We start from the raw sequence: 25,768 nt of genomic DNA, 5'->3' as shown, positions 1-25,768 counted from the left end.
GTTCAGGTACCTGGGGTCAACAGTGCAAAGTAATGGAGAGTGTGTTAGGGAAGTAAAGAAAAGAGTGCAGGCAGGGTGGAGTGGGTGGAGAAGAGTGACAGGAGTGATTTGTGATAGTAGGGTATCTGCAAGAATGAAAGGGAAAGTTTATAGGACTGTGGTGAGACCTGCGATGTTGTATGGATTAGAGACAGTGGCATTGAGTAAAAGACAGGAGGTGGAGCTGGAGGTAGCAGAGCTGAAGATGTTAAGGTTTTCGTTGGGAGTGACGACGATGGACAAGATTAGAAATGAGTTTATTAGAGGGACAGCACATGTAGGATGTTTTGGTGACAAGGTGAGGGAGGCAAGATTGAGATGGTTTGGACATGTGCAGAGAAGGGACATGAATTATATTGGTAAAAAAATGCTGAAGATGGAGCCACCAGGTAGGAGGAAAAGAGGAAGGCCAAGGAGGAGGTTCATGGATGTGGTGAGGGAAGACATGCAGGTAGTTGGGGTGAAAGAGGCAGATGTAGAGGACAGGGTGGTATGGAGACGGATGATCCGCTGTGGCGACCCCTAATGGGAGCAGCCGAAAGAAGAAGAAGAAGATTTCAGTACAATTTTATTTGTATAGCGCTTAGAACAATGAACATTGTCTCAAATCAGCTTTGCAGAGGTTAATAGATTGTAAAATATAAATTTCTATGTTACTACTTATAAGGTAAACCCTTAAAAGTTTATCCCGAATTAGCAAACCTATGCTAACAGTGTGATGATAGATAGATAGATAGATAGATAGATAGATAGATAGATAGATAGATAGATAGATAGATAGATAGATAGATAGATAGATAGATAGATAGATAGATAGATAGATATCGCTCTCAGGAACTCAGTGAATTCCAACGTGGTACCATGATGGGATGCCACCTGTGCAATAAGTCCAGTCGTGAAATTTACTCGCTACTAAATATGTCAACTGTTAGTGGTATTATAACAAATTGGAAGTAGCAACTCAGCCACGAAGTGTTAGACCACGTTAAATCACAGAAGCGGGTCAGCGAATGCTGGGACGTTCTGCAGAGTCAATAGCTTCAGACCTCCAAACTTCATGCGTAGATTCGTGCGTAGAGAGCTTCATGGAATGGGTTTCCATGGTCGAGCAGCTGCATCCAAGCCTTATATCACCAAGTGCAATGCAAAGCATCGGATGCAGTGGTGTAACGCTACTGGAATGTAGAGCTGTGGAGACATGTTCTCTGGAGTGACGAATAACGCTTCTCTGTCTGGCTATCAGATGGACGAGTCTGGGTTTGGCGGTTGCCAGGAGAACGATACTTGTCTGACTGCATTGTGCCAAGTGTAAAGTTTGGTGGAGGAGTGATTATGATGTGGGGTTGTTTATCAGGAGTTGGGCTTGGCCCCTTAGTTCCAGTGAAAGGGACTCTTAATGCTTCAACATACCAAGACATTTTGGACAATTCTATTAGAGCAGAGACTATTAGAGCTATGTTTTCTTCAACGAGTCCATGCCACATGGTTGACTAATAAGAAAATTGCATGAATGTCCACATTTTCCTTTATTTGCTTTTAATTTAAATGGTTTCTATCAGTTGAAAACAGTACCTAAGCAGAGCATTACTTGTCATATGTATGTCCCTGATTGGTCTCCTGGTGATGAGCTCATATGGGTTAAGCCTAGTGCTTTTTTCATGAGTGGTTCTATTTTTGGTTCTTTTAGTGGATTCTGTCTTCCTTTGATGGTATACACACTTCCTACCATTCCTGTTTTTTTCCCCTTTCACAAACCTTCTTGCAGTATAAGTATATATTGCTCTCTTGGTTGGGATTTTTCCATCCATCCTAAAAATTATTTTTTTGCCAACCCTTACTAATACTTCTGAATAGAAAAGCTGCCTGAAAATGCTTCGAGTTTTTATCATTAGGTCTTCTCCTGCTTTATCTTTTTTACAGATGGTGCACCTTTGTGTCCCATACTTCATATCTTTCCTCAATGATGGATTACACCAGCTAGATTCGATTTTTAGGATGCCTTAATGTGGACTTAGCACCTTGTCTCCTTGTTTCCATAGCCCATTGTTCACCCAGGACCGTACATTCTTCTTAGATGTGAGCCAGGTCTCATGTTTTCAGGTTTAATACTTCCATGTTTAGCTTTGTCCTCATCGCTTGAGTGTTCGCACTTTGTCAGGCCATTTCCTTGTAGCGACCATCTTGGCTCTATCTGCTGGAGCATTTCCTTTGCTTCTTCCTTGCTTTGTTTCACGTGTGCGTTAACTTCACCGTTCTGGTTGTTATAGTTTTGAGCCCATTTTTTTTTTACAGGTAACTTAATCAGGTTTCCTCTTAAGCTCAATAACTTGACCAGTATTTGCAGTAAGTAGATATTTTACTAAAACTGTAAAAAGTGATTTTTACTTGAAAACAATGTTTTAAAAGAAAATACTACAGGTGACAAGTTATTTTTCTTGCAGCTAGATTAGAAAGATATATAGAAAAATAATAAACGCCTTCAGACAAATCAGATCTAAAAATTCAGCTCTGTGGTATAATGGTAAAATGAAGCTACCTGAAGGGGGCAGTATTTCCTTGATAAGCAAGCAAATTGCATTAAACCAAACTGATGCAAGAGGGGGATAGAGTTCCTCATGAACAATAACAAAACAAAAGTCCATTTCATGCATGTCCAGACAAACTCTAGTGAAACAAAGAAGCAAGAACAGGATGCTCACCGTGCTGAAAAATAATAATTGCCTTTATTAGACTAACCAGTGGTTTACAGGTTGTCAGCTGTTTGCACTGATGAATGAACCAAATTGTGTAAAATGATTTTAAGTGCCTTTCCTTTTGTATTACAAACAGACCACATGAAAGCAACACGGTTATGAAAAACCCGGTGTATGAGTGATTTTTCACTTTTCTGATTATTTATTTTTTTAACCGAATTATTGTAAACATACAAAAACAGCCTTACATTCCCTCACACATTGCTAAATCATGCTCAAAACAATATATTGCAAAATGAAATTAATATTATACATGGAAAAACACACAAAATAATCTTAACAAATATTTCTAATATAATAAGTTAGATGCTGGCATGGTTTATTGGGTTTAAAAAAAAAAAAAAAAAAAAAAAGAAAGTCTGTGTCCCAAACCCCATTAACTGGAATATTAAAAAAATTGTATGCCACTTGTATGTATGCAGGTTTGTTAAGCTTCTTCTATTTAGATCAGAAGGGTTTGGGATGTACCCACATTACTGGAGTTGGTCTTCTGTGCTACAAATGGGATCACACTCAGAATTTGGCTCAGATCGGCACAGTCTCGAGCAGCAACGAGACCTTTTCAAAATACCAGCAAATGAGAATCAGAAGTTGTGGAAGGGGAATAAACGGATCCTGATGGAGGATGATCATCATCAGAGATGTGATCATATAGAAGCAATCGGCTATGATTTCCTTAACAATTCACACAGTGTAAGTAATTCATTCGACTGACTGAGAAGAGGCCTGTTTAAATACATTGTGTAGAATGATATAAATAATAAGATATAGCACAAAAACAACAGTAGGCCAAAGAGCCACGTTGTAAGACAAGCAGTCATGTGTACAATTCATCAAAAGTTAGCGCAAAAAAAGAAAAGAAAAAAAGATGCTTCTCAAAAAATTTCATATTTCTAATTATCAAAATCCTACGATCATCCTGTGTATAAGAAAGTGAAGACATTCCTCTGCTTATTCTGAGCACTACTAAAAGATGTCTTTTCTACAGTTTGGAAGAGCAATAAACACACATTGGAAAGATTGTACCCCAAGAAAAATCGTCTGCTGTCCCTGAAGATTCAGATACTGAATTAATTTTGAGCTTCAGAGATTTAAAAAAAAAAAAAAAAAAAAAAGTGTTAATGCGCTTATCCTGCAAAACCCATGTGACATTAGGACGTCATGATTTCTCATTCACTTCAATTGAACGATTCGATTCACGACTCCTTCAGCGGATAAACGAGGGCTGACGGAACTTCTTAAAAACTAATGCTCCTGCATGATCACATTTATTTACAAGTGTCATTTATTTACAGCTCTAAAAACACTAATGAGTCATTTAAAAACGCCATTGTTACTGTACTGGCTGACAGAGGGAACCATACTGTTGTGAATTCATCTACAGGGCCAAAAACATTGACAGATACGACTGCCAACCCCTCTTCTTAATTTAAATAATATTTCTCATGAAAATTCTACTATTGTTTTTAAAATGCTGTTTATAAAAGGCAAACAGACAGGAAGAAACATATGCAATGACAGCAATAGAGAAAAATATTACTCAGTAATACTCTACATTCTCAGTGTCCATCGTGGAGAAGTGTGTACGTGTGTGTCTTTTTTCTCCACCTGTATATAGTCTCTGATAATCAGGAAGCCAGGACTGAATAATAGCACAGGTACTTTAAAGGAGCAGTGTGACTACGCTGAACCACTAACAGAACCCGAAGGCCTCCAATTAGCACGGGTTTATTTGCATGACGCTAATTTAAGGAGCGTTGGTTTTTTTTTTTGCTTTGTTTTTTTGGGTCAGACTGTTCCTTTAATGTCACACTGTGCATGCATGTGTATGATTTTCTTGATGTGATTATGAGGCAGCTTCTGTCACCCTGGGAGGCAAGGAAGGATAGACTCATGACTCCATCTCATCTCCATCAAACATGGGTGGCTCGAAACTCAGGACTTCCTCGTACGTCAGCCCTGAGAACAGAGGGGAATTTGCTTTATTTTGTTTTGCTTTAACAGTGTTGCATTTCATTTTCAGGTCTACACAGTCATGTATTAGTACATCGTCATTCTACACTACCTGCCCGAATCTACCAAATCGTGCAATCAAGGACATTAAGCTAGCTATTAAGAAAAATACGAAACAAAACAAACAGTTCGCACCTGAAGTCCCTGAGGATTCCGATACTGAAGTAACGTTGAGGATGAGAGATTTTAAAAATAAAAAAATAAAATAAAAGGTAATACGCTCATCCTGCAAACTAATGACGTTATGACATCATGATTTCACAGTCGTTGACTGATTCAATTCGTGCCTTCTTGAATGGATAAACAACAGCTGATGGAACTTCTCAAAACTAAGGCTTCTGCGTAATCTCATTTATTTACAAGAGTAATGTTTAATTTGCAGCTCTAAAATTATTTTACTTCTTTCTTTAAAACACTTCACTGTAAACATTAGTCAGAAATCATTACAAACCTACTATCACTGATCAGTCACAGATCCAATTTACTTACTTTTCCATTCCTCAATGTCCAGCTCTCGGCTTTCGAAGCTCTGATCGTACGGCTCGGCTTCGGGCTCATCGTCCGGGTCGTGGTACTGTGCAAAGTATGAATGGGCGAGCGCCTCGGAGGCCGTGATACGCGTATCCGTGTCCAAAACCAGCATTTTCTCCAGTAGGTCCACAGCTAAAAGAAAGCATCGTGGTGATCAGGGTTTCCTTTTGCTTCCACAAACATAACAGAAGATTAGAGTTCTAATACCTAATGGGTTGGCGCCAATGAACACATCAGCAAAGTCCCTCTTTGGCATGTGCGGCAAAGAATTAATGTAGTTTCTGGCCTGTTGAAAAGACGACAAAATTCATTTAGATGGTTTTCTATAAAAGTTAGTATTAGCTTTAGCTACGAGTGAAAAGTAGACTTCGAATGGCAGACAAGTGTCTCCCCTGGAAATGTGCTGTGAAATGATCATTTAAAGAAAAAAGAAACGGATATTAATTTAGGCTTTATTTTACACTTCTTTGCCCCATTGGAATCCACAGTGCAGACAATATTAAATGATTCTCCACTTTCTATCAGCCACGCTAAGAAGATAAGCAGCATAAACAGTGCACACTAGTGTTTTATACTCAGCGTTAAAGCTAAGCTCTGGCAAATCTGCTAAAAACTGGGTCAGAGCCGCAACTCAGACAAAAAGCAGGCAGAAGGCGGGAAATAGAGGGGGGGGATGGGGTGACTAGTGGATAAAGGATAAATCGGGATATATGTCCGTCTGAAAAACAACTTTCTGCAATAACAAAAGATCAGCACAGCATGCTAACAAGCAACAGAGCGTCTTGAGTTATGCTCGTGCGGTTAGATGTTCAAAGCAAGAACTTATCGGAAAATTTTAACGTTTCTGACAATGAACGAAAGTCACCAGTTATCAACTTGACCGTACTGAGCAGCTATTTAAGGTTGTTGCTAGCCATAGTAGCTTTACTCATGTTTGACTACCTTTTTATACATTGCTAGTCATAGTACTATCAGGTAAATTATTTTATTCAAGAATATATGCAAAAATTAATAAACTCTTGGGAACCAACTAGTATTATTCTGTGCTAAATGGTTACCTCTGCTACTGTTCGGAGAGCCTGTACCATCTGAAATACTTAGCTATTGGAATTATTTTCATAGAATGATGAAATTCTGTACAACAAAATTCAGTGCGTTGGTAAGTAAGGGAATCAATTAGACAAACTAAATGCTGTCCATCATCCTGAAAACCCCTAACAGTGAAGCATGGTGGTGGTACATCAAGTTTAAAATGATCCTTGGGCTCAAACACCTAGATGATGTCATTTCATGACACATAATCCCACCTAAATGCATTTAACTCAAAGTTCCAGCACTTTAAAAAAGTGTGGTTTATGCAATGCCCTTTGTCTTTAGCAGCCTTTGATTATTTGTTTTGTATGAGGTGTACACAAACACGTATTGTGGATGTTTTACAGCTTTTCTTGAATTGGTAGCTAAATACCTTACTCTTTTTTTTTGCTTACCTTAATGAGTCTATAAAAAAAAAAAAAGTATCAACAGAACCACTCTGAATCGATGGACTCTGATGTGAGCCTAGAAGACAGTGGTGGTTCCTGCTTACCTCGTGGCTGGGCATCCTGTTTATTAGTGATGCTGGAGGAGTTCCAGTCAGGCGCATTATCTGCAGGAGCTGGTTTATATCTTTGGCACCCAGGTCAAGGGGCTTACAAGAGCAATGCAAGTGAGAGACTATCATTGACAACACGAGCAGATGTACGTTTTGGTGTGTTTTCTGTTGGGCAAGAAGACCTTTTTCTTTTCCCAAGCAAAAAGGGTACAAAAATGTGATGTTTGTAATGTAACGAGAGATAAACGACTGGGAAAAAGAATACAACAAGGAAGATAATAGATGTGAAAATGAACACATGAACATGAATCACCTACAGACAAACAAACATTTGGTGAAAAACAAAAACAAGGAGCTGCGACACAACACGAAACATATTGCAGATCAGCACAGCGTTTAGGATCAACCACAGCTTCAGAGCCCTAAGGCAGAGTTGTGAGTGCAGAAGATGAAACCTCACACAACAGCGATTCCATGCCCACGTGTGTCAGTACGGCAGCAGCACAACCTAACAATTATATTACCCGACTTAGGGACAACGGATTCATGCTCTGGAGGGAGGGGGGGGGGGTATAGTCGATGCTGCAAAAGAACTGAAGCATAAAGCGTGGCTGGCTGGAGCTCAAGCAACACACTGGGAGTGAAATGCCAAGCCGGAAGGTAAAAGAGGAGTCACACTCAGGCATAACTGAAAACTCACAGACTCTGAAGATATTTTCATCAATAGCTCGGGCCCTGGGGTTCCGACGAGCAGCATGATAAGCTTCAATTGATCAATATCTTCAAGGAGCAACATAAAGGAAAAAATGCAAGGATATCTATGAAAGTATTGGGTTGGGAGTTCCTTAGGGTGCAAAAAAAACTGAATAAATAAAAAAATTTAAAAGAAGCACTCTGTACTGAAAAATAATAAACTCAAAAAAGAAACAAAAGGACCTATTAACGGAAACAAGCTATATAACAATCTATATGTCATTGAGTCATATTATAATATGATGTTGGTGAACAAAGCAAGATCAAAGCCTATTAGTATCTTTGCATTGGTGGGTTAAAAATACATGAAAGCATTAGTGGGAATCCAGAGTCATCAAGTCATCAGATGTGCCCAGATGTGCATGGCAAGTAGAAGAAGTCTGGAAAAACAAAACAATAGAACAGTGGTTACGCAAGGCTGTGATCACAGGAAGCACATGGCGTGAGTAAAATTAGGGCTGATCGTAGGGCAATGTTTCCAGAAGCAGGTGCTCTGAAGGAGAGGATGCGATTAACAAGGTCTGTTTGAGAGACAGAAAAAGGAAACGTGATAAAATGATAAACAGTGGCTTAAAGATGATGGATGCGGCATGCACGCAATTAGTTTCAGCACGACTCGAAAAACACACACGGCATGCAAACAAACGGTGAAAAGGAGAAGTAAGGAAGGATGGTGTTCGGACTGGCCTTGTCAACTGTATGTGCTGTTTCGAATCCATGGAAACAGCAGGTATTTCGTGGAATGAAGCTTAAGTGCATAATTCACCAATCACCAGGGTGTAACTAATCTCTTGAATTTACAAGCAGTTACATAAACACTGCATAGCACAGATGAATCAAAACAAATCCAGGCTCAAAATGAAAAAAAAAACAACAACTGGAACTGGGGGTATAGCTAGTCTCAGATCAACTACGAGCATTCTCCTGCATGGGTTGACACGCATAAAATATTTCGTATAATAAAAAAAGCCCAGGTGCAGGTTGGGTGTGCTCTTTTCTTGTGTGTGTGTGTATTTGTTCCAATAGCCAGATGTACATTATAAGGAGTTTAGTGCTATGTGTTGATACTCATGGTGTGGCATGTATGGACTGGTTTCAAGGTAAGCCTGGGAGTGTATGTACAAAAGTACAAGCAAAGTTCACAGTTGTGAAGACAAACAGGCCCAGTGAGTTGCTGCAAGGGATTGTGCTTTTTTTTTTTTTAATACTCCTTCTGGGCAAAAAGGGAGTGACGGAGAGAGGGATTGGGGCAATGTTTCCAAAGCAGGCCCTTGGAACAGAGCTGCCGGCTTTAGCTAAATGTGTTCTATAAAAGCCATTAACTGCCCGTAGAAAAATCACAGACTCCGGCTGCATTTATACAGGAGAAAAAAACAAAAAACAAACCCAAAGCCCTCATCTGTGTAAAGTGAAGTCTTGGCAGCCAAAAGATCAATTAACGCCTCACTAACAGCTTTTCCTGAAAGCAGGCAGGTTTGTTAGGGGTGGGAAGGATACGATCAGTGCCAGGAAACAGAGTCCGTCCAGTGAGAAGCTCGGCCATGATGCAGCCCACAGACCAGATGTCCACTGCAACACAGCATAAAGACAAACACAATCATTTATACTATCAGGAATACTCAAGACATCTGCCGTGTTTGTCCCACACACACTGTGCCCGAAGTATCAATTACAGGGAGATTGCATAATGACCCCCCCCCCCCCAACTAAAAAATGGCATTAGTACCAAAATGAAACAACATTATAAACATTTAAAAATTAAAAAAATTCAGAAAGCCTGAAACCTGTCATGTTGTAGTGCATCCAGTTGAGCATGATCTCAGGAGCACGATACCATCGCGTCGCCACATATCCCGTCATCTCGTCGTCTGTATGTCTCGCCAGGCCAAAGTCCAGGATCTGAGCACAAAAAGGAAGGAAATGAAACGGTCATAAAACGGCATGGACTCATCAGCACATTCAATTACATCTCATATCGCCATCTGTTAGCTGCACTATAAACGATGCTGTTGATCGCAGGTTAGTGGTTACACAACAAACAATAAGTAAAGCGTTCCGAGATAACACATCCCTCCTGACCTTAAGCTCACAGTCTTCATTCACGGCTAGGTTACTGGGCTTCAGGTCCTGCAGGGGAATAAAAAATATATATATTATTGAAACAGTGTGTAATTGCCATAGTTATGGATCATAAAACCTTGTTTACAGATTCAGTGGTGCCAGAAGCACTTCCCAAACAAGCCACGGCACGGGCGGTAATAAAATCGCTGCTCCAAAATAATGACAAAAGCCAAAAAGGCCCCGTGTACATGAAGTGAATATTACACAGCATGCAGTTCTCAGGGAACAACCAGTGCTTTTTAATGGTTATCTCAAAAGAAAAACAAGACAAGGAAAAAAGATGAGGTGAAAAAAAAAAAAAAAAAAAAAAAAAAAAAAGGAGTGTTCACTTACTCTGTGGATGATGTCTGCTGAATGAATGTACTAAAAGGAGAAAAAAAAGACAGTGAATTTCTGAGAACATTAAAGTTCTCTGCTAATAAGTAAAAAATGTCACGCTTACTTTACCCTCAGATTAATAAATCATTTGTTAGGGAGATGACAAATACACCAAGATATACAAAACATAATACATGCCAATGTTTTGAATGTGTATTAAAAATAAATGGGTGCTGTCTGGATCACACTAGATGTGTCTACACGTTATCTTCTTAAATCAGGAATTTTTTTCCCCCAGGTTTTTAACACATAGACTAAACAATAACCTGCCACTGGTCTTTGATATTTATTCAGAAACAGAAATGCACCATGACGTGTCACCAAGGTGGAATTAAAACTCATTTCAGATACAATCTATGTCCCGAAGGTCAAACTTTGTGCTGTATAATACATATAACTTATTTCAGTTACCAGTGCATATACACCAAATGCCCTCTGACTACAATTACTGCCGAGCAAGCAGAGATTGTTTTTGCAATATTTCAGAATTTAATTTCGAATAGGACAATATTACAAAACATCAGAGGAAACAGCCTCGGCGAGTTCTATATTAGGATCCGAGTGAACTTTTGTGCTGAAGTGAATTAGCCCCTGCCCCAGATAAGTGCTAGCTTAAGGCTGTTCACAGGAAACTCCTTTTTGCACTAGTAAAACTTTATATTTACTTCAATGCATGAAGTATATGGAAAAAATTAAAGCTAAAGCATGCAGAACAATATGCCTTGCACTATATAAACACACACTTGTTGGAAACTACTTTCAATAAAAAAGGCTAAAGCCTGCTTTGAAAGTTGCTAAATTAGATCAGGTACTAATTAGCAAAGCCGTGAGGTCAGTAGATAGTATTTGCATTCTGCCAGCACTTTACTTCAGTTTGCTTTTCTCCTAAACTCTGTGCTCACATACTGCATTTTAGTACTGGCGAATTACCAATAAAGCTGTTCACATTTACATACTTCCTGTTGTCAGTCAATGGAACGAGTATGAAATAGCGACTAAAACTATTTATTAAAACTACATGCTAAAAGCACTCACTTCCTAGCTATTTTCCAGCTGATGCTTTTAAAATCCTGATTTTGGTCTTACAAAATCAACATATACACACAAGTTAAGGCTTTGATTTTTCCCATATTCACAAAACAGTACTGCTTGTGGGGGAGTGCTTGAGAATCTGCTCTTTGTAATGTAGTTAAAGTTTTGTCCAAAAAGAGAGCATGAAACTGGTTAACTAAACTCTGGACTCCTAAATAACTCTTCAGTTACATCCAAAGTGTATTGTTTCCCATACTGGTTAAATTTTTTCCTACATATTTCCAATTCTAGCAAGCTAGATATCCAAAAACTTAAACAAGGTATGGTTAGGGATCAAAACATTCTTATACTCATTACATAGAATTGAGCTTTCTGAAAACCTCTTATTTACAGCTGATAATAGACGAGGTCTGTTAGATCTTTATCTAAATGCAGCCAGGTTATATATAGGTATGTATTTGGAAAACACTACAAAAATGAGCTTGTCTGACACCACATAAATAATAAGTTTGCTACAGTGTTTTAAAAACAGGAAGGCCCTCATAAATGAGCTACAGGTTGCTAGCAAACAACAGTCCACCTACAAGCTACGTAAACCATCTGTCAAGGTACAACCTTTAGAACAATTAAATTAGCCCTTCACTAATTGAGTGTAAATAAAAGTGTTGCACCAAAAAAAAAGACTCCAAGAGCTAGCTAAAGATTTTATTTTATATTATTGATCGTAAGGCCTCCTCTGCATACTAGGTGTGGATATGCAAGGTTTTTAAGTACAATAAACATTGACCGCTTAATCCAAACATGAAACATTACCTCAGAAAATAAACACCTATAATGCAGGGATTATCAAACCTATTCCTGGAGTTCTCTCACTGTAAAATCTGAATATAATTCACATTTATAGATGTCTAAACAGGCAGTTTAACGCTAATTTCGTGTTTGTAGCTCTGTGACTATACTGGCTACATTGCAGGTAAAACAGCTAACTTGCCGCTTTATCCGGTTTCGTCAAATATCTAAAAAAAAGATGATAAAATAGCTCACTGCAATTCCTATGCCATGTCTGACGTATTCCCACATGCTATTATTTGGATAACACACTAATAAGACTAATAGTTCTCCACAGGCTATTGGAAAATCATAACAGAAACTGTTTCCATCAAGCTAGTTAATGACAAAATCATTTACAGTTCCATAGCTATGCTAGCTAGAACACGAAAACAAAACGAACAAACATGCTAGACATCAAGAAAGTATTTAACTAGCAAAGCTTACGGTAGCAAGAGAATATATGATTTGAATGTTTTTTTGTTTCATAGTTTTAAAACACTTGTAACCAGTGTATAGTTTGCAAACAGTTTAATTATGTAAATGAAAATGTGTTGCTTGTTATTTATATTTGCTTCTCTTGAAAGTTTAAGATGCATGACATGCAAAGGGATAACACTACTGCACTACTACCACAAAGAAGAATAAAGAAAAAGAAACTGACCTTTAGGCCACGCAAAATTTGATAAATAAGGAACTGCACATGGTCGTCTGTTAGCTTCTGGCATTTGACGATGTTGTTGAGGTCAGCGCCCATTAGATGAGTCACCAGGTACCTGGGATTCAAGAGAAACCACACTGAGTCAATAACAGACCGATGACACATATTAAACAGTTAATAACAGGTAAGAACGGTGACTTCATCACCTTTTTGACATTCAAATGACTTAATTTCAGGGTTTGAGCTGTGGTTTGCTGCAATTGCATAATGGTACATTTGACAAAAAGTCACTCAACATGACTTTGCCCATTATGAAAAAGCCAGATCTGAGAAATATCACAATTTTTCCTGCAATATGATCATTGTGTTCCAGGTGCGCTAGACGAGGCAAAATGCTCAACTCAGTGTGCAACAATAACGCATGGTTTGCAGCATGATGTTCCTTCACTCATATTGGGGACTGTTTGAGAATAGTTTCATTTTTGTTGGAAATTCTCTGTGACTTATCTATAGTGCCAGCCTTTTTATTACATATAGCAAGAATTGAGCAAACGCTGATAAGATTCCGAGAAGAAATCAAATTCTTCTTCTGTCATGTGCAGAAGACCTCTGAATCCGGCTCTATTGAGGATCTATGTTGTGGGAGAGTGAGAGAAAAATGTACACAGAATAAGAATAATGAATTAGCATTTCATAGACAAACGGTTGTTAGAGCAAAAAGTAAAACAAAAAAACGGCACAACTAGACAACTATACCTACAGTTCTCTGCAGAAAAGACAAGCTGCAAGTGTCTCACTAATTAAAATTTACTATACATCCTAGTGCATCCTGTAGTTCTTTCTTGTTGTAGAAAGTAGTGCAAAATCCCCAACAATGGCTATTTTTGCAAAAAAGATTTTTTTTCACATCAGGCATGCATTGCCTGGGATTTGACCAAGTGACATTGTGTATTATGTGATCCTCTCGTGCAGTAGCTACACCACTAGATCGTCAAAACAACAAATTTCTAGTGATCAAAAACATGTGGTAGGGCACTTTCTCAGTGACGGACTTGTTTTTAGAACACTTCTACAAATAGCTCCAAGGGAGGCAGGCCATGAGAGTGATCGACACACAGCCGAGCGTATCAGCGGCAGTGCGGGGACGTGTTTGGCCGCCTGCCAAAGGGGTGCCAGGAGCGTTTGTCCTGTGATAAGAATCATAAGAACCAGTTCCAGAGTAGTGTTACAAATGCTGAGCTTTAACCTAAACAAGTAAGATCTGCTTTTCAGCTCAAAGAGTCACTGCAAAAATTGTGCAAACACACACACACACAGCAACATTGTTTTCTAAGGGGCTGCTGTCCGGCCTGCAGAGTGCGCAAACACACTCGTGTCCACACAATATGAAGGTCTTTCTAAATTAAGCTCTGGACGCTTTGCCCCTCTTGGAGTATTCTTAACTCTGTCTCCATGGTATTACACACATGCAGGCGGAAGAGTGCGAAAGGAAAGGTCCAGCGTGATGGCGTGCGCGTGCGCGTGCTTGTGCGTGTGTGTTCTTGCATTTAAGAAGCGAGCATGTGTCTATTCACTGCACAGCCAAACCCGACTCCACAGTGTGGCTCTTGTCTCTTATTATGGGTGTGTGTGTGTGGTCATGGTGTCAAATACCCTTCATCCTAGTGAACTGCAAGCATAAAGGACAAACTGCTCTGGATCTGTACTGGTTAGAACATAAAGTAGAATGTGTGCGTGTGTGTGTGCACTGAAAAAATTTAATTAAATAAAAAAATTAAATAAAAAACACACACACACACACACACACACACACACACACACACACACACACACACACACACACACACACACACACACACACACACACACAAAACCTGAACAAACTTTCAAGTTTCTGGCATTTAAATCTGGCAAAGAAACATCCACAGTACAAGCAAATAAGATCATTATCTATAAAAATAGTAAACCATCCAAAGTGCACTGAGGAAATTCCCAATGAATTCCCACGTAGGAGTTTCCCATAGTCGCTGCCAGGAATTTTTCCCACCGTCCCAAAAGACGGCAGTGCTAAGCTTTAGGGGAAACATGTCTTTTTTTAAAAAAGCATGCCTTTTTTAGAAAGCAGTCGGCTTGTAGCGCTCCACATTCAACAGGAGCTGGTCAATTGTGGTTTCCATATTGTTCACTATCCACCAGATGGGCTGGTATTTGACCCCAAATTTAGAACTGTGTGAAATATGTGTGGGTTTTCCAGTGCATTAAAATAATTAGAAAGTTGTTCAATTTGACAGGTTTTATCATTCAAACATCATTCAAGTTTTAATTGAAGCGCCGTGCTGAGCCTTTCTTCATTGTAGCCTTCTTCCAGCTCATAACTACGAAATGAAAGTAAAACAAAATGCCATCATGCAGGATCAAGCAGCTGATACAAGACCTATTCATATCTGTATTTGTAAAATACAGTTTATTTTAAACCGGAATAATAATAATAGCTGACAAATCCCAACAGATCCCAACAAACTTTGATACGCAAAGAATAAAAAGAATGTTGTATTGTGCATATGTAAGATAAATTTAAATAAATAAAATATATTTCTTCCTCCTCTTCTTCTATTAGGTCACATCTATCCTGCTAACAAAACGCTGACCTACATAAGTGGACAGCATGTTATGTACTAATGCAAAACCCGTTAGTAACCCGAACGTTGTTTAAATCAAGCGACGTGTTGAGCTGAGCCTCGAGCCTCTTTCACGCTTTAACAAGTGAATTTAATGTTAATGACGCAGCAAGGGTGTTATTAACACAACACAGAGTTGAGGCAGCGATTTACTGGCTACAAAGTGTGTCTATAAAAACAGAGGCGATTATTTTCTTTCAGAAAAGCATGAATTATTCTTAAAACCAGAGTCATCAATATTCATAAAGAAGCCCCCCCCCACCCCCACCCCCACCCCGATGGCCATTAACATTCCCTCAGCTTGATTCTCACCACAAAGAGAAAACATTCTGTATGCATTCTTTGAAACCAATCAAAACAGAAACACATTCCGTCACTTTCGTAGTACGCTGTTGTTAAAAGTGGAAATCTGCCGAGTCATAATTTGAGCTCGTGGAAGCACGAGCTAAAGCACTTGCCCGCAAGACCTACTGACCTGCCGCCTCACTGCCACCCTAAGAGAACTGTGCCATCCTGTTAGTGAGTATAAAACCTCTGAACATTTGGATGATCTAAAAGAAACAGACTTTATCCCGAGGTTGTGAAGAGTTTTGTGATTCAGGAAGTAATTAAGGAATTTTACTCGCCCCTGTGCTCAGTGATGAATCATTACCGTACTACAAATTTTAATTTCTAACTCCATGCATCATCTTAAACTGCAAACAGTATGCAGAAATCTGTAATTGGGTTACTTCCTGTACTGTCAGTCACCGCGTTATTCCAATAAATCCCTTGTCTGGTGCAAATGAAGACTGTGGTATTGAATGGTGCATGAAAATAGGGAATGTTTTTGTAGAAACTACACAAGATTACACATTCTGCCACGTTGCTAGCCTCCTGTGCATACTTTCACAACATCTGCATTTCAAAAAATGTGCTAGGGCAGTGAAGCAACATAAGGGGAAATCTTCACAAAGAACAAAAAAAGTGACTAGAAATTGAGACAATCTTCTTGTCCTGCATTCTGGACCCTGTTGAGCAACAGTGATCTGCACTGCCCTTGTATAATACTTATGGTACCTTGAATGGAATAAGGTAGTCAAGTATGATTATTATCAATATTGTCTTATTGTCATCTCATACTTCAATGTCTGATGAGGTCTGTCCACCTGTCTGTCTCTAATTCCCTCTTTTCTTTCTCTCCCTCTCGCTGACGCACGTTTTCTGTGCATCAGGTTTAGAAAGCTGCAGGTTAGTGCACGTTCAAACACTATGCATAAAGAGGCGAAGGCCTGTTGCCATAGGAACTGTGGCTATTCCCAGCACGTGTGTGCTCTAATCTCTTCAGATGGTCACACTGCTCTTAAACACACACACACACACACACACACACACACACACACACACACACACACACACTTCTGATTGAAACAGTGAAGGGGTTTGTGCATATTGTCAACAAGCACATGAAAGTGCTGCTAGTGCATTTTTCACAGTTGCAATAAGTGTGTGTGTGTGTGTGTGTGTGTCATAAGCTCCCTGTTGACCATGCATGAAAAGACAGATACGCACTTGCTAAAAAGAGCAATAGCCAATCGGGAAGCGATATCCTATCATGTGCAATTCTCCTTCCCACCAAAACGGACCTCCTCTCACTGTTCTGCCTGGTAACCAGCCCCCCCCAACACACACGCACGTTCCATTCAACCTGCTTTCACACTGCCTTCTGCCTCGAGTCTGATTCTGCAGCATGCACAAGGCTACTTTGTCAGTTGTGAAAATTTCCCACACTCCAAGCTCTAACAAAAGAGTGAAATGCAGAACGTGTGCACAAGATTGCACATGTGACAGAAAAAGATAAACGGCTGACCTAAAAAAAAAAGCGTTTGCCCAGCTCAGGATGTAGAGCGTGCTCCATAATAGTGCCTTTTAGCCGACACCCCCTCCCCCTTCTATCTCTGTCTCTTATTTCATTTTTATTTTAATTAAAAACCTGAATGTTACACCATGCAAAATGCATCAAAGAGACATTTCTGTCTGATTGATCTGCAAAACTGCAAGAGAGGCTGATGAAATCAAGGCGGTAACACAAAAGAAAAAACAAAACAAAACAACCATTTACTCACACATCTGTAAATTCCTCAAGAGTGGTGGCAGGAGTGAACACATCCAACAGGCCAATCACCTGCAAAGAAACGCAACAAAAATCAGTCTGCATGCAGCAGTGTGTTTAGGAAGCAGATGCTAGAACAAACAAATTCTCACACAAGGGCACAACTGAAATTTACATTTAGAAACAATCGTGTGTTTTCAAGAAGAATCCCAGCTTTAAATCAGCACTTTTAATCTTCTAATTAAGTGCTCAGTGCGAAGGGTTGTACAAAATCATTCTTTTAACCAAAGAATGTGTGTGGCGGAGTCGTCAAATTATAAATCATTAATGAGCAAAAAAAAACAACAAAAAAAAAAACATCCGACTTAAAAAACTACCTGTAAAAGCAAAATATTCCGATTTCTTCACCTTTCGTGTGTCTAAAACCAATCTCTTGACTGTGTGAGTATCCAGAGGCAGCAAACTGTCAGAACATTCAGTAGATATGTTATACAGCTAGGTTTGTTCCTGACTAATTTAAACAGGGTTTCAATAGGCACATTCCCATCTGTTCAGCACCCTTTATCAGATGAACAGGTGTTCACACCTGGTCTGAATAGGCCTGAAAAGTTAGTGGGGGGAAACCTTTCTAAAAGTGCAACTACTTTATCTGTGTCGTTTGAACCAATGTGGCGCAAACTCTTTTCTTGAATATAGTCCGACACCCTCGATTGTGCCACAGCCACTCCTAGACTCTTATGGACCAAATGCTCTTAATCTCCTGAAAATAGGGTGAAACCTTAGCTGCTTGAGAGTCCACCCCCTTTTTTACGATCTCTTGCTGAGCAGCTTCTGAGATCACCCTGGTTACTGCAGCTGTGATACATCGTCACATGAATAAGTCGCCCATGCTTTTCTGGGCTTGGCACGAGTGGGAACCCCTCTCCATGCACCCTGTGACTGTCTGAATCACAAAGCTGCTCCATAATGACAAATCTGCTCGGGTTACACTAGAACATCGAGCAGCAGTCAGGTCATGGGTGAATTAGTTGCCAGCCGTTACAGCAGTGATAAGAATGAGGGGTTTTTATTTATTTCTTTTTTTTTTTTTTTTTTTTTTTTTTTTTTTAAAGCAAGCTTAGTGATTTTTAAGCTAATATCAAAAAGCTGATATGGGCAAAATAAAAGGCAGGATGTGTCAGAGTGTAAATGTGTGCGTGCGCGTGTGTGTGTGTGGCTGAGGCCCACCACAGTGTCTCACCCACGCAATGACACCAACCCTAATGGTTAAAAGAAAAGGCTTGTTTTTAAAAATGCAAGCACACAAACCGAGCAGCACTCAGGAAGAGCGTCGGTACTCGTTGCTGGCTGAATGCCCGATTTATGCATCACTGTTTCTTCTTTTAATCTCTTTCATACTTCACCTTTCTGTCATTCCTGTGTAGATAATGCTCTTACGCAGACTACTGAAGAAAAGTCCCGAATGCCACAATGCAAATCTAGATCGCTTGCAAGATAATGGCTAAAGTAGATTACACCAAAAGTGCTGCTGAATTCTCCAAGGTATTGATTCATTTGCTGTAACAGCAGCTCTATAGTCAATAGCTCTGCTTTTCACAAACTTTCTAAAACAACATCTTACACAAACTCTCGTGTATGCTGGGTGATGTTGATAATATCTTCCATGTTGAGAATTATTTTTTTGATTTAGTCTCCAGTGTTAGTCAGAAGTAAATCTGTAACTGAATTTGAGATTCACAAAAAAAACCTGCAAATGGTTCTATAATCCAAACAAAATTAGTGCAAAGAAATTACATAATAAACCGTGAAATTATGAGTGTAGCTCAGGATTTTCTGGTTTTCCCCATCAAGCCACAGATCTATTTAATTCGACAACAAGCTACTGTATAATTATTAAGCAATCTGTAATGTGTTCTTGCTAACTCTGATATTTACACTCACAATCTGCAAAACACGAGATAGTGATCGATAGTTTTGCATAAGAAATGCACACTAAGAAGAAGTCGGGGTTCACAGCGTCTTTAAACGGAGGATGTTTGTGTTTAGGTGGTTTTGTGGGTGTGGTTAAAGAAGACAACACTCAGATGGCGATCGAAGTTAAGTAAAAGTCATGGTATCGTGGTATTTTAAACTCTGGCTGTGTGTAAAGTGTGTCGTTGTGTAGTTGAACTCACGTTCTCGTGCTTCATGTGCTTGAGCAGCCGCAGCTCTCTGTAGGTGCGCTTGGCGTGGATGATGGACTGGAAAGGTCGCGACAGCTTCTTCACAGCGACCTTCAGGCCCGTCTTTACGTCATACGCCGAGCTACAGAGGAGAACACAATAATCACCGGCCTTATCGGTCACAAATCAGGACGAGCAAACAATTTATTGGGCGCCCTGGGGACTAAGCCATTTTTCGGGACGGGTAAAAAAAGATTAGGCATTACTAATAGTCAGAATTTACAAAAATTTCCTGCTAAGGACAGGGGTTAGTGGAGAACATTTAGAAAGATCCTTTAGCAAATAAGGTGAGATAGGAATCCTAAATCAGGTCATTTTAAAGCATCTATAATTCTATCTAGATTAATTCCTTCCTGTCTAAATTTGAGGGAAGCTAAGTAAAAGGAGCATTTGGCCATATTTTCTCGTTATTTCGGCTAAAGACCAGACGTTTTAGGCAGATTTTAAAAGGCATTTCAAATCTGTGGGAAAACACCACCCTGACGATCCGTTTAACCTCAAAGCACAGATTTTACAAGGACTTTTTGTACGCTATTGTACAGATCAGTCAGAAGCATCAAAAGTTCTCTCAGAAAATAAGATACTATAACTAATGTATTTAACATGTCACCATTTACATCTGGTCTCAGCCGCTAATAAAATAACCCTGGGCTCCACCACAGTGTGAAACTTTACTTCAGAACTTGTCAGTGGTCAGAAAACTGCTGAAGTGGCAGATGCAAAAGTGGCAGAAGCGCAAGGACGAGTTACTTATATGGGATATGTAATAGAAATAGTGAACATGGCCCTATTTTTTGGGAGTTGCAGTTAAAGTACTGAGAAAAAAAAAAGTACTGGGATTAGTTTGGGCTACTCAGAATAAGAAAAAAGTTCACCTTTAAACAAATTACATATTGGTCTATTTTAATGGTCTGGACACTTTCGAGCTCTGACGTCTACCATTTATGTGAATTTCCTTTACTGAGGAATGATATTCTTGTTAATTGTTTGTGGAATCCATACAAAAGCCGTTCGTGTGTGATCTTATGTGTGAACAATGACTTGACGGCTACAATAGCACTTTGCTCCGGCGTGCTCTGAAATGGGAGTCAATAAAGATTCCAGGAAGCGAATCTAGGCCAAGCTTGTACAGATGGACAAAACAAAAAGGTACAGGCACCATTAGCAGTGCCCAAAGAATACAGTGCACCACACGGTCACTCATGCTGATAAACTTATTTGAACGGCTACAAGAGAAAGTGTTGGAGACTTCAGGATTATTTCATTGCAGCAGCTCTTCTGGGCGCATTATAAGAATTGAAACGAGTGCATTACTAATGGTTTTAGTGTCAACTTTCACAGGGACATTTCTGAGGGGGGAGTCGGGGTATTAAGGGCGGTGAAGGGATGACTGCTTATAGTTGCCAATGAAAGTGGTAACAGGTAGTGACAACATCACGATGACAACATCAGAGGAAGACTCGGATGTTGTGCAACAGTAAAATGTATATGCACTGTGGTAAAATGGGGAATGACATGCTTCACTGTGTGCCAATATTGGCTTCGGCGTCACATGAAAAAAATCTGCTTAATATCGGACCACTTTGCACCACACCTTTGTTAATTATTTTCCTGGAACAGCAAGACCCGAAATGTTTTTTTTATTTCCATACACACACACAAACATTTTTCAGGAAGTAATGCATCACTGATCACATGATCAACATAAATACAGCAAGGGTGTTGATTCCAACTCATTCCAAACGCGTTTCTATTTATTTGAATAGTAAAAGATAAATCTTTGTGTACCCGCAGAGTCAGCAAAGTCTTATTTTGCTGCCCCCTGCCATCCTCTTTACACCTTATATAAGAGTAAATGTGACTCAGCCTCGTTGCTCAGCCGAAATCCCACTCAAACACACTTACTTAAAAGCATGAGCGTGTGCGCTGAACGCAAGCCTGCGCTGTTAAAACATCGTCCGAAGATTTTTGTTAGACATGCCAGGCATATGACATATACCATCTGTGCACAAACAGTTTGGAAACTGTGACTCAGGTTAAAGATTGTGAAAGTTGGGAAACCACCAGGGCTGGAGGGACAGCTCCCATTTCCTTATCTAGGCACAGGAGACAAAGAGGTCAGGAACATGCTATCTATGCAGTACCAGTCAATTAAACTATGTGACCAATGCAAATGAAGGGCTTGTTCCAGCTTCTGTTAAGATTGTTGCAGCAAATGAGAGGGACTTTGTACATTAGACCATTCAGCTCACAACAAGATGCAAAAAAAAGTATGACTAAACTCCCAGTGTACTTCAGAGACCAACAAGCTGAGAAAGAACAAAGTCTAAAAAAAAAAAAAAAATCCCCTGATCTTCCTGCGAACGACAGCACACATACAGCCAGATGGCTTGGCCCCTGAACACGAGTAGCATTAATGCCGAATTTCCTGCCTGCTGGTGCCAGATCCAGAAAGACTGTGGTTAAGTGAGAGCAAACAGTCAGCACTGAAAAATGCTCAAAGTATCCTGCATATGAGCTTTACTTCAGAAATGTGATTTAGAAAGTGATTCGCACACTGCGAATAAACTGCGCTACTTGTTTTGTTTGTGCAAGATGTTTTCGGTTCAACCCAGATTTGTGAACACACCTGTACCTGGGCCCACATCTCCTACGCCTGCGCTCGGAAAGCATTCCAAAAGTTTCACGCCATCCAGGAAGTGAAAAGCGTGTCATGGCACACTTTGCTCTCTACGCATGCGTGATCTCCACAACAGGGTCTGAGAGGAACTACCTACAACAGCACACAATTTTCCTTTTCAGCTCGTCTGGGGGGAAAAAAACAAAACAAAACAAAAAAAACCCCCAGGCAAACAAAACCACACCTTTGCCCACCGAATGAGAACACAAGAGCAGATGATGCTTAAAAAAAAAAAAAAAAAAAAAGGTCCCTTAGGGGTTTACACAAGGTAGCATATATTTTGCAGGTGGCTTCGCAAAGACTATAAAACTCGAGCAAGTGAAAGGACCGAATCATGAACACAGCCATAGAGACCAGTCCACCAAGCTGGCATTTATATAGCAGAGCACAGTGATCTATTTATGCTCCGAGTCGAGCGCGCTGGAACAAGACGCTCTTGCATTTCTAATCCCAGCCTGATACTTTGGATGGGTGGAACACAAGAGATTCCTAATATCTGAACATAAACCTTGCGGTCCACATCCACACAAGAGCTACATTGTAACACAAACTTTTTTCCACACTCCAAAGACCAATAAACGGACCAAAACCCTGCTCATCACACATGCAGAATGAGACAGAGCTCAAACCGTGCCTTTAAGCAGCAATATATGATTTTTAAATCCATCTCTGGCCTCTGAGGAGATTTACAGAATCGATATACACACCAAAAAAATAACCTGAGCCTTCAAATATGATTGGGGGACGAGGCAAATATATTTTGCACAAATCGCAAGGAATAAAACACCCCAAACACAAATGCACAACCCAAAAGCAATTTGCCATTACAACTAGGACGCTGATGAATTTCTATGAGATTTCAGAATGAAATAAAAATCTGCATTCATGCAAACACCCACAGATGATATTTCCAGCTGATGATTACAGATCCTGCAGTTCACAGGTCAGGGATCACAGATTTTGTTTTTTTTTTTGCCTGGTAATATATCACACTTCCCTAATGGGATGGAAGCCCCCATCCAGCATGAGTCACTAAAGCAGCATTGAGGAGACCACCTAATCCTGGAAGTGTGAGTCAGAGGCACGCCGGGTGACATCATCATGTCCACCAAGAAAACTACAGAGCATGTGTCTTACCACCATGCCCACCAAATGGCACACAAACCTGGACTTTTTTTTTGAAAGGGTTCACACTATAAAACTTGTGCATCTTCTCCAAACAAAACAGATATAACATGAAAACAGGAGATCAAAAGATTCCTGGGGACAGGCATGCACAATAAAAAGAGTGAAGATCAATATGTTGCATGCATGTTCAAATATCTCGAAGATTTTCGTAAAAGCCCCTGTTTTGGTTTATGCACAAGATCTAGGAACTTTTCAGCAAACGTGCACGCGCAACCAAGGGTTAGTGGTGCAAAGCTCGAGCACCAAAGGAAAAAACAGCCTGATGTAATACCCACCACACGGATCCATAAGCGCCCGAACCGACCGGAGCGAGGTTCTGGTACCTCTCAGGTACCTCCCAGATGGTTTTATTAAGCTCCTGTCGGTAGAAAACGGGTCTCTGCTTCTGGGACATTCCTGCCGATCCTCGGCCCCCTTTCCTGCCCCAACAGCGCGAGCTCAGTCCGGCTGAAAAACTTCTGCTCCTTCTCTCCAAAGGAAACGAAAGCTCCAAAAAAACCAAGAACAACAAACAAAAACGTCCGAAAAGCAACCTCAGTGCATGGATCTGCAGGTGCAGTTTGAGGTTGCGCGCATACACGCGTACACACACATACACACACTCACTCTCTCTCGCTCGCTCTCTCGCAATCTTTTGCGCTCGCGCCGCCAAGTTGCTGCGCGTGTGTTCTCGGACTGAGCTGCTCGCTCGAGGATAATTATTTTACCTCATTCCGTGCCGCGTTCAATAAGCTGCACCAAACCAAGTGTTCATAACCGTTTTCAACAGTTCTGTTTTATTTCATGCTTTTATAGCTTGATAGATGTTACACTATGTTACACTAATCGGCCTCTTAATGCACCTCTCAATATTATTCTATTATATAATATCGAAACATTACCTGAATTGTTTAGTTTAATATTTAATTGTGTCTCTTTTTGAAAAGTACAAACATTTTTTCGAAACATGCATTAAAATATATACTTCTATATAATTGTATGTGTTGTTTTTATATATATATATATATATATCATTGTTAACATTAACCTTTTACAACACAGTACAAAAAAAGTATTGCTACATTTTATTATATTATAAATTAAATGAAAATAAGGAAATAATAAGATAAGAAAAAAGTGCTTGGTTGTAGCATATACAATCAAATTATTTAAAATGTAAAAAAAAAAAAAGAGAGAGATTTTAAAGCCACCAGTTACCTCAGTATTTAGAAATATTAACTTGCTTTATTAATTGATGTATTTGTTTGTTTCTTTCTATTTATGTATTTTGCACAAAGCATATACTACACACAAAAAAAAATTATATCATTTAAAATAAAAAAAATATTTCAAGTGTCTTCAAAGTGAACAAGCAATGCTATTTTTTTTTTACACTTTTGTTTCCAAACATTTGTAAACACTTCGCGTTCTTGAATGCTGCACGCGTCCGCCTTGTTCGTCGTCATGGCGTGAGTGCGCACGCGATTTTCTCAGGTCTCGCGTGGATTGGGTGTGTGCGTATGAACGTGAACAGTATAGATGCTGTGCAAACAAAACGCTTCTGCACAAACTAATATGTAAAATTGGTATTAGATCACTCATGACCAACTGTGTGTATTTTAGTGGATCCTTACACACTTTTTACGGATGAAGCAGCCCTGATTGTGTAACTGCACCTTCTCTGATTCGTGCTTCGTCCACTTAAGTGGTGTGTGGGTGTGTGTGTGTGCGCGCGCGTTGCTCAGAAATTACTTAGAATTTTCATTAACTACTGCATGGCATTTGTTTGCCATCGGTGTTTTTCTCGCATGCAGTTGCTATGCGTCACTTCCGACTTTACTTGTCCGCCATCTTGTGGCAGATTAGTGTAATTGTATCTTATGCAATGTTTAAAAAATACTGTCACTCTACAGATACGTCATGCTGTATGAGCTGTAAATATTCTTAGTCATAGAAACACTCATCAACATGCGATTTAGGGTTCAGTGCAGTCTGTAATCTGATTATAACCACAGATCTGGTGCTGTGCCCAGATAGTAATTGCATTACAGTGTAACACTGCTGTAACACACTAATGGAAAAAGAACTGCAATACAGTGGAGTAATACATTCGCTCCTGACAAAAAACCAGGGTTAAATTCCTATAAATCTGAAGAAAGACAAGCAATAGGATGCTTTTCAGTGCCTTTTCCTTAAATGAATACAGTCTGCTAATTGCATTATACATTT

General features: G+C 39.7%; 1 protein-coding gene across 2 annotated transcripts; it reads right to left on the bottom strand.

Moving 5' to 3' along the window:
* Window positions 1-2,740: 2,740 nt before the first annotated feature.
* On the bottom strand, window positions 2,741-24,284 carry mapk14b (mitogen-activated protein kinase 14b). 2 transcript variants are annotated; one of them, XM_083534251.1, is made up of 12 exons: window positions 23,836-24,284; window positions 19,645-19,774; window positions 17,484-17,542; window positions 12,704-12,815; window positions 10,135-10,164; window positions 9,760-9,807; window positions 9,465-9,579; window positions 9,178-9,249; window positions 6,922-7,001; window positions 5,544-5,622; window positions 5,295-5,468; window positions 2,741-4,751 (listed from the first exon to the last, which is right to left on the bottom strand). In XM_083534251.1, the coding sequence occupies exons 1-12, from the start codon at window positions 23,952-23,954 to the stop codon at window positions 4,684-4,686; spliced, it is 1,086 nt and encodes a 361-aa protein (XP_083390377.1). In that variant the 5' UTR covers window positions 23,955-24,284; the 3' UTR covers window positions 2,741-4,683. The 2 variants fall into 2 exon arrangements, with proteins under 2 accessions (XP_083390377.1, XP_083390378.1); XM_083534252.1 differs by lacking the exon at window positions 6,922-7,001 and adding an exon at window positions 7,628-7,707 and having other exon boundaries at window positions 23,836-24,255.
* Between the last annotated feature and the right edge of the window lie 1,484 nt (window positions 24,285-25,768).

This window comes from Silurus aristotelis, assembly GCF_946808225.1.
Source record: "Silurus aristotelis genome assembly, chromosome: 28".
Taxonomy (NCBI): domain Eukaryota; kingdom Metazoa; phylum Chordata; class Actinopteri; order Siluriformes; family Siluridae; genus Silurus; species Silurus aristotelis.
The sequence above is the reverse complement of the archived record's forward strand: the minus strand, read 5'-3'. Positions and strand labels throughout refer to the sequence as shown.

Bases quoted from the DNA above. Each gene is read 5' to 3' on its own strand.
- mapk14b (XM_083534251.1), bottom strand. From the start codon at position 23,954: ATGTCCCAGAAGCAGAGACCCGTTTTCTACCGACAGGAGCTTAATAAA. The intron at 9,250-9,464 runs GTTTCAGGCTTT...GCTGTGTTGCAG, and splicing joins GATGCACTACAACATGACAG to TGGACATCTGGTCTGTGGGC. The intron at 5,623-6,921 runs GTAAGCAGGAAC...TCTTTTCAACAG, and splicing joins ACAGGATGCCCAGCCACGAG to GCCAGAAACTACATTAATTC.